Source organism: Suricata suricatta, chromosome 1, assembly GCF_006229205.1.
Source record: "Suricata suricatta isolate VVHF042 chromosome 1, meerkat_22Aug2017_6uvM2_HiC, whole genome shotgun sequence".
In the NCBI taxonomy this organism is placed as follows: Eukaryota; Metazoa; Chordata; class Mammalia; order Carnivora; family Herpestidae; genus Suricata; species Suricata suricatta.
This window is the reverse complement of record NC_043700.1, coordinates 34,706,144-34,715,942: the sequence shown is the minus strand read 5'-3', so window position 1 is coordinate 34,715,942 and position 9,799 is coordinate 34,706,144. Positions and strand designations below refer to the sequence as shown.

General features: G+C 41.4%; 1 protein-coding gene across 5 annotated transcripts in view; it reads right to left on the bottom strand.

Moving 5' to 3' along the window:
* Window positions 1-722: 722 nt before the first annotated feature.
* Window positions 723-9,799, bottom strand: part of IDO2 (indoleamine 2,3-dioxygenase 2) — a 70,632-nt gene continuing 61,555 nt past the window's right edge. For all 5 annotated transcript variants that reach the window (XM_029938703.1, XM_029938799.1, XM_029938744.1 and 2 more), the window contains 3 exons: window positions 9,358-9,409; window positions 3,006-3,154; window positions 723-1,900 (listed from right to left, as the gene is read on the bottom strand). In XM_029938703.1, the coding sequence (XP_029794563.1) occupies window positions 1,545-1,900; window positions 3,006-3,154; window positions 9,358-9,409 (557 nt within the window). In that variant the 3' untranslated portion in view covers window positions 723-1,544. The remainder of the gene's footprint in view (window positions 1,901-3,005; window positions 3,155-9,357; window positions 9,410-9,799) is intronic.

The window sequence follows — 9,799 nt, the reverse complement described above, 5'->3', positions numbered from 1 at the left end:
CGGGTCTCCAGCCTGCTGGTCTACCCTGCAGATTTTCCAGCCTCTATAATCACATAAGCCAATTTCTTAAAAATCTCTCTTCCCCTCTCTCTCACTGTATATACAGTAAAAGTAGGGTTTAAGGGCCTGGACGATGTTGGACGTGGCCAGATGTTTTTCCAAGTGATACGATAGGACTTTGAGGGCTTAGTAATCCAAAAGGTTTCTTTGACAGGATTAGACCAGCTGCAAGCTCCATTTGACCAGTACCCATATGGGGAGTTAGCAGATGTTAACTTGGGCAGAGCCTGCTCCTGATGATCAGGTCCCTCTCCTTGATGCCATGTTACTAGATTGGCCCTCTGAAATGTAGATACTGTCCCAGATATACGTGTGTGTGCACAGTGTGGGGACAAGCCTAAATTAACGGAGTTTACCCTAAATTGGCAAGATTAAAGTTTTCTAGCTTTCTACTGCTAGATGAAAATGAGATCTTCGGATAGAAAATAAATCCATTGGGTCATGTGGATGGCTCAGTTGGCTAAGCATCCGACTTCAGCTCAGGTCATGATCTCACAGTCTGTGAGTTCGAACCCCTCACCGGGCTCTGTGCTGACAGCTCAGAGCCTGGAGCCTGCTTCAGATTCTGTGTCTCCCTTTCTCTCTCTGCCCTTTCCCTTCTCATGCTCTGTCTCTCTCTGTCTCAGAAAGAAATAAAAACACACACAGAAAAAGAAAAGAAATCCATAAAAAGTTACATTTATTTATAAACTAAAAATGTGGATTTACTGTTTATTCCCATTTTGATCGTTTACTTCCAGTGGGTCAATTAATTCATTTTACAAATCTAAACTTTCAGTGTAAGAATAAAGAATCATTCTTCCAAAAATAAAGAAGGAAACTAAAATAGAATTTGCAAATTGATGAACCATGCAGAAGAGCCTCATCCGTTCCCACGTTACCAACCATTCGTTGTTACAGTGGAGACTTCCAAGTCTTCCGTGAGCCTCCTCTTTCCTCCACATCACCACTGGGGCATTTCCAACCTCCTGCCACAGACTCAGCACACTCAGGGAGAAGAAAGCGGGATTGGGGCCACAAAAAATCGCTACGCTAATCCCTAAACTAGTGCTCAGTAGGAAAGGAACAAGCTGTTAACTGAATGAATGCATGCATGAATATTTAATTTGCTTGTAAAGAAATCAATAAGGGGACCTGTCCACAGGCAATTTTATTTGGTTTTCGAAATTTAGGTTGATTTTCTATTACTTTAAAAACAGAATAGGGGTACACTGGCACCTCAGTGGGGTTCTGAAAGAGGAAGTGTCCAAAGCTTTTTGCTATTAACCAGTAATTGGATAGGGAAAGGGAAGTTTCTGGCTGGTCATGGAAATTCTCCTCTGTGAAGACTAACAGCCCTCAACAAAGGAGAAGACGGTGTTCTGTAGGCAGGAACATAAATAGGGCTGAGGTCCCGTCATATTATTCCAGACATTCTCATTTTCCAAGCCCACATGCCTTCCAATGGGAGAGGTTTTTCCTTGTTGGGAAGAGGGGGGGGTCTCTTAATCACTTTGGTGGAGAATTGCCTCCAAGGTCTTATTCCTGACACTCTTCAGAAAGCTCAGAACTACAGTCCCTCCCGTGCCCCTCTCTTCGAAGGCCAGAGGTGGCCCAGGGAGATATTTCGGCCTCCTGCCCTTTGCTTTGGTGGCCGCTGTGATGAGGTATTTGGTCACCACGGTGATGTGGTAGCTGCGTAGCTCCGCCAGCGCCTCCACACACTGGTTGTAGGCTGCCAGAAGTGGGCCATTTCCAGAGGACAGGATGTGGTCTCTCAGTGAGGGAGCTGAGTGGATTTCTTCTATAAAGGCCTTATGGGAAGGAGGCATGTACTCCCTCATCCTGTGCAGAAAATCAGCTGAAAGAAACAAACCAGAACAATGTCATAGCTCCACACGGAGAGAAACGAGAGCCTTTATGGTTTCCTGGACATCAGTGCGGTGAAAACTTGGTGCCATCCTAACTTTCCAATCTACTTTGCTGGCTCTTTTGCTTGTAGACTTCAAATACTACATTCCTGACTATTGATAGGAGATGGGGAAGGAAAAAAGAAACAATCACATCCCAGATAACTAAGTAGGAACCAGATCTATCAGTCAATGTACAAATATGTATTATATACCCAAGGTAGGCAAAGTATCTTGATGAGACTGTCATCACGAGAGATATTTACAAATGTAAGGCAAAACCCTTAAAATGATTTGCTAAATACTCTGCTGAATTTTGCTTTGTTTGGAAAGCACTAAGGAAGGGGAAAGTAATAGAGTTTTTTTAGCCTCTTGAAGTCAAGTTTTTAAAAAATCAAATCAATAGATATGTATAGGAAATACAGATAGGTTGATCATCTATAGGAAATCCGTTGTGTGTTTAAGATCATCATAGTTCTTTTTAAGTGACTTTTGTGGATGAGACTGGACCTTATTTAACTGGACATCAAATTCTAGTCATTTTTCCCCCTAAATCTGACTTGGAAACTTCATACTTGAAGTGCCTTTTTGTAGCTGTTAAACATTGGCTTCTAAACTGGTAGGCTTGTCTTCTGGTCTAAATAGACCTGAAGTTGCGGCATTTTTACAGGGACGGGCTTTCATGGACGAGCTCAGACCCACCATCACTTATATCCAGACTTAGTAACTTAATGCCACAGCCTTCCAACTTCAGATCTTTCCCCTATTTTAGACAAAAAAACGCTACTGCCTATGGATCCAAACAAAACTACAGGGAACAGCTGGATATATGGCAATATTTTAAGATTTGGAAATGAAAGCCTGATATCTTGCTGAGATTGAATATTAATTGACTTGATGCAATAACACCTGGCAGAGACACGGCCTCCTGGTTGACTTAGAGAAGTACAGACTTCATGACATTTTAATTTACATTCGGTCTTACCAATTGGTAAAAACATCTCTGTTCTTCCTCCCTGTTAAAGAACAAAATGAACAAGAAAATATCTGACTTACCACTTTCTTTGCTGTGATGAATGCCTAAGAACTCATCAAAAGCATGAAGCACTGTGCTCTGAGCTGCACTCCCTCCAGAGTATTCCAGGGGCTCTGGGGAGACTCCTTCATAGATCAGCCCCACAGGCATTGATGGGTTATCCTTCCATCTAAGCAAGAGTAAAAGTTAAAGAGAAGAAGTAGGTGCTAGAGCATCTTTCCTGATATGGAAACAGTGAGTAAAAAAGCAAACACAATTTCAAAGGTAATTTTAGAGCAAAAGACTGGATATTTTTGTAGAATATGTACTTGAACATACTTCAACTTTATAACAGGCCATAGAATACATCTCTTCCATTCCCCAGTTGGAGGATTATTCCAGAGGAGTAAAGGAATCCTTGGCATTTATCCTATGATGTGTTTATTAGAAAAATTCAGTCATAAAGATGACACTAGTGCTGATCAATAGGAACAGTTTAGGGATGGTGGAACAAAATTCACTCTTGCTCATCTTGACCTTGAACACCTCATACCTTTAACTCCATAAGTAGAGCTTTGTAAGTGTACACACACACACACACACACACACACACACACACACACACACACCTTTGCTTTTCCCTGTAACAGTTATAACAGTTGTCATGTTGAACTACCAGTTTTAAATCATACATGACTTTTTGGGAACACCTTTGTCAAATGCCTTCTCGACAGCAGGCATTGATAATAAGGGAGCAACAGAGAGAACACAATATCACCTTGCACGTTACCAGAGGGACAGGCAGATGGACTGGCATTGAGCTCTGGGTCTTGCTCAGATGAAGTGGGTTTTCTCCTTTCCTCTCTTATTTCCTTTCTTCTCCCCTTCTGTCTCCTTGATTCCATTTTTTGTCTTTTTGTGTCTGAGTACCCCTAGTTCTACTCCCAACTATTTTACTCATTTTCCTGTCACATTTTTTATAGAGTCTTAAACAACTACAGAGTGTATGTGTGTGGACTCCAAAATAAGATAAAAACAATAGCACCAAGAACACCTTCTACTTGTACTTCTAATGTGTTAGTCTATAAACTCCCTTCACATTCATTTTCTTTTTTTTTATGTTTATCTATTTATTTTTGAGAGAAAGAGAGAGAGCACAAGCAGGGGAGGGGACTAGAGAGAGAGGGAGACATAGAATCTGAAGCTCCAGGCTCTGAGCTGTCAGCAGAGAGTCAGATGCAGGGCTTGGACTCACAAATTGTGAGATCAAGACCTGAGCTGAAGCCGGATGCTCAACTGACTGAGCCGCCCAGACGCCCCTCACCTTCACTTTCTAACTTGACCTCTTTTAAGTAGAATAAGGCAGATGTTTAAAAACCCATTTCATAGATAAACAGACAAAGTCTCCAAGTAGTTATTTCTCCAGGGCCATGCTGTTCGAAAATGAGAATATCAGAACTTAAATCCCGAACTTGTACTTTTCTATGTTGATTTTCTCAAGACCCCCACATATGGATTTCCACTTTTACTAAGGAATACAATTGTTTTGTCTCTTATTGCCAGGAATGAGCCACTGTCCCTGCTGTGAACACTTTAAGTAATAGGCTTACAGTGATGTCTCACTTTCTTCCTATAATTCTAAAAGTCATTTTGCTCAAGAAAAGGGAAATGTATCACACACATACAAAAGCTGTAGCCAGACTGCTCAGCTGGCTCTTCATGACCTTTGTCAAATATTTCCTTGTGGTAGGAAATGCTGTAAGGAGCTGGGTTGTTTTCATTGGAGGCTGGTTTGATCAGCTCTTCTACAGTTTCCACTGGAGGAATGTCAAAGTGGCCTTTGCATTTGGGGTGACATCACTCTGGAAACAGATGAGGCACAGAAAGCAGAGCAGCAGCGAGAGAGTGAAGGAAGGATTCTGATTGTAAGAGGAAAACATGAGAGGCTCTATTTCAGGAAGATAGAGAATTTAATCTCAATTTTGGTACTTATTAACTGTGAGTCTTGGTTAATTAACCTCTTTGAGCTTCTGGTTTCTCATCCAAGTGATATTAGGATCTACCTTACTGGGTTAGTGTGGAAGCTAATTAAAATAATCCTGCTCAGTGCCTGGAACATATTAAGCATCTGCTAATTATTAGCCATTTTATATTATTCAGAGTGAGTTGGAACCCTGCTCCCTCCATTCATTATTTTATACATTTGTACACACCTTCCTGAGACACATTCCTAATTTGCACCTACTTCCTAAATCTGCTGCATAATTAAATGGGTTCCAGAGAAGTTTCATGACTTGTCAGAGTTCAATAAAATTTCTAGACAGCTCTTTAGAAATATTTGGAAATAGGGAAGAAATATTGAAAATGTAAGTATGTGGAACAGAGGCAGTGGCCACACTGGTCCAGGGTTGTCTCTGCCGTCCTGTGGATGATCTCAGACGGCCACTTTGGTCTCTTTCAACGGTCCGTCCTCATCACGACCCCTTCTAGGTGTTGGACTTTCTTGGGGCTCAGTCCATGGGATTCTTGCTACTCTCACTTCCCAAGTGCTCTTATCTACTTCTCTGATTTAAAAACCAACTACATCAGGAGTCTTTAGAAATGTACACGTCTACCTAGACCTCTCCCCTACGGTCCAGACTCATATATTAAACAGTCAACTTATAGAAATCTCCACAGGAATGGACATGTCCCAAACTGTGCTCCCGATGTCCCCTCACTTTTGCCAGATTTGTTCCTCCTACAGCCTTCCCCATCAGAGAAAAGGGCAGCTCTGCTCTTTCAGTGGATCGGGCCAAAACCCTAGAGTCGTCTTTGAGTGATCCCATTCTCTTCTTCCCGCCGGCCATCCAGTAGCAGATCCCATCAACTTTACCTTCAGTCGTGTCCAGAGCTGGACATTGCTCCCCGCCGCCACAGCCACCACCCTAGTCCAAGCCACCATCCCCCTGATTGAGGAAATGGCTTCCTAAACGCTTTCCTGGTTTCCATTCTTGCCCTCATATCATTTATTTTCCACTTAGAAAATGGAGCAATGATTTGAGATTTAAGAAAGATCGTGCCATTTGTCTCCAGGGATGCCTCTGCTGCCCTTGCCTCTCAGAAAGGAGCCGACAAGCCCGGACATGATCTGGTTTTCTGCTGTCACTTGTATCTTTCCCATTCTCCCCCACGCACCCTCCATTCCAGGGCCTCCTTGTAACAATTCTTCCATGACAAGCATGCTCCAAAGTCAGTTTCACTGCAGTTTTTATTCCTTTTGCTTGGAACAAGTATCCAGGTGGCTTAGCCCTCACTTCCTTCAGATACCTGCACAAATGAGGTGTGGCGTTCCCAGAGCATAATAAATAAATGAGGAACCTCCACCATGACCTTCAATACTCCATGATGCCCTGTATCTTACTTTACATATCCCTATATCAATTATTGCTGTCACATATATTGTATAATACTTTATTTAATTATATTTGTTTATGTGTGATCTGACTCCTATCATTAAAATGTAAGCTCCACAAGAATGAAGTTGCTGTTTTGTTTTATTGCAACATTCCCTGTACCAGGAACTGTGTCTGGCATCTGATAAGCACTCACTAAATAGTTGATTAAGGAATGAAGGAAAAAAACTATCATTCTGTAATTCTCTATTATGTATCTAGAATATATAAACCCAAATGTTTTTCGGGAAAGGACCTGCCAGCTGTAAAGAGCCATCAGATGCTCAAAGGGCAGGAGACATCAATCTCTATTTGGCGCCCCAACATGAAGGGGATGACTTAAAGCCATATTGAAGGTAACAGAGAAAATACCAGCATGTAAGTCAAAAATGATGAAACAAGGGAATCTACTTTCAAAATCCATATTCTCCACCTGTGATACAATTAGTCTGAGGGAGGGAAATATGGTTTCTCTGAGAAGTCCCAGGCACTCTCAGGCCGAAACTACTGTTTGCAAAGGAACGGAATTACTTCCCTTTCAAATCTCTGTAGGCAAGAATATTTTTAGCCTTTCTCGTAGCATATTTTTAGGAAACTCAAGAAGTATAAACAGAAGAAAACAGAAAGAAATGAGATGGCATTTTTCCACAGGGGCTGATAACATCCCTGTGAAATTTACTGTGAGTGGAAAATGCAAAGAATATGTTTAAGCTACAAATGATGAAACTCTCCTAAATAAAAATGGTTTTAAAAAGTAAATGAAAACAATAAATCGAACATAGGACAATCAAGAACATAGGAGGAGATTTCAATTTTTCAAGACACTGAGATTGGAAACTCTCAAAAATCCAGATGATTTTGGCCATCAACACTTGTCAATACATTTAAGATTTGGTGCTGGTCACTTAATTGTACTACATGGGAAATATTTTTGAGGCTCAGATAGAGGAGAGGCACTTATGAAGATCACAGATAAAATGCATCACTGACCCAGAACTTATTTTAATGAAAACAGAATTACTCTCTAGTGACCATTTAATCATGATAGGCAGAAACTGAAAAAGATTGCCCCAAGATTTCCATTCTCATTCCTAGAACTGTTCATATGATAAACTACCAATACCTGTCAATACCTGGTACACAGCAAGGCAAAAGAGACTTTGCAGATATAATTGAGGTTACTAATCATTTGACCTTAACATAGGGAGTTATTCGACATTGTCTAGGCGAGTTGAATCAAGTAACAAAGACTTAAAAGCAGAGGTTTTCTCTGGCTACTGGCAGAAGGAGAAATCAGAGATTTAAGTACTAGAAGGATTGGAAGCGTCATTGCTGGATTGGAGGCTACCGGGTGCTAAGGATTGCAGAGCCTCTCTAAGACCTAGACGAGAGCAGATCTTACCTGACAACCAGCAAGGAAACTGAGACATGAGTTCCAAAACCACAAAGACTTGGATTCTCCTAAAAACCTGAATGAGTTTGGAAGCAAATGATTCCCCAGATTCTCCTGGTAACAGCTCAGTTCAGCAGATAGCTTGACCTCAGCATTTTGAGGCCCAAGCAGAGAACCAAGCTGAGTTTGCCTGGCCTTCTGGTTAACAGAAATGTTAAGATATTAAATGTGTGTTGTTTTAAACTGCTGTTTTGATTTGTTAAAACAGCAGATTTTCTGTTATCTTTTTGTTATATTTGTGATCTGTTATGTGACATTGGAAGACTAATATAAATTTAGAGAGCTAAGTGAAACACAAAGAGATTTTCCAGAATTAGGTATTTCCTAAACCCCAATCTATTTTAAAGGTTTAAAAAACGACCTTTTTTTCTCTAGTTCCACCCAAACATATCTTCATGTTTTGTTTAACATTTGTTGGTAGAATCACTTTGTGCAATCATATCTTTGTCTTGACCCTGATCACGTGTAAAATGCGCAGAGAGAAGAGCCGTGAGCACAGGCGCCTCTCCGGGGGGCCCTGGCGTTGAGTGGGCCACGCAGCAAAAGTCTGAATTCTGAGCAGCAGTCCTAATTCCCCCCCATGCTCTTCCCCATTTATCTTGTTTCCTCATAAGCCGGGAACCCATTATCCTCACGTTATTCTCCAGAAACCTTCCTGCTTCCCCCCCGCTACTCCCCAGAGTGAGGAATGCCCACCGAGGCTGCCATCCCCTCGAACTGTCCAGACCCGCTAATTCTAGAGAAAACACTGGGTTCATGCTGTCACTCCCTTCTGGTACTCATGTCCGTTCCAGGTGCAACTTCAGATCCTTTCTGTCTACAGCACTTGGGCACCTGCTGGGTATCAAGATGCAACACTGGTGAGCTCTGTATCACATTTTCCCCTCATCCACTCACTACCTCTACTTTTCACTATTAAAAGAATAAACAGACAAACTTCATTTCTCTCAGTTAATGTGAATAAGAAAGCAATTTGATTAAAACATGACAAGATATAATTAATTATGTAAAGGAAGAACTGTATCTAGGGGTAGAATTCTGTATCTGGAAAAATTACAGTCCCTGTGACAAAAGATGAGACCCACAAATATGAATAAATGACTTGGAGCAGCTCTTCTAAGAACCTTAGAAGAAAGATTTTAAGCCACTTTCTATGCTCCCTTCTGCCTTAGTAACAGGGGAGAGAATGGATGTAAATGATAGAGCGTGTGGTTACATACTGCACTTCCTTTTCTTCTGCCATCAAGATGGGATTCTAAGTGAATACAAATGAATCTAATATGGTAGGGTAAGGATAATTTCTCTGAACTTAAATATTCAAACTTCAGTATCATTTGTCATGCAGATGATACCCCACCTCTTTTATCCAAGAGTGGGTCCAAATGATCACTCTGCTAGCAAGGTTTCTTAGTGTGTTCCTTAATATAGGGAAGCTTCTGTCTCCCCTCATAAATTTGGAATATGCTGCAGAGGCCTTGTGCAGGAAAGCAGTTGAACTGTACTTACCCAGAGAGAAAGATCCGGATGACTGCATAAAATATGTCTGGATCAACATAATCTGGAGAAGCAATCAAAATGTGAACTTTACTACAGGCAAAAAAAGCAATTGGTTACATGTGCACGGGTCCTGCTGCTCTCCTGGGGCCGCCCCCGCTATCTGATCTGCACGGAAACCTGGAACGAAGGCAAGAGGGGGGTGGAATGTTCTCTCCTGTAGCCCCCTCACTGGCACTGGCCGAACTTTAAACTATTCCAAATGCTGCCCTTTTCTATTTGTGGCGTTTCCCTTTTCTGGACTTAATAACTACAAAAGGAGAGATCAAGGCCATCTTTGAAAAATTAATATTTTAAACCGACATGATATTTGAGAGACTGTAGGAAGTAGAAAGGAGAAAAGCAGAGAAAAAGAATGACCTCTCTCACAAGGCTTTCACAAGAGAGGAAAACA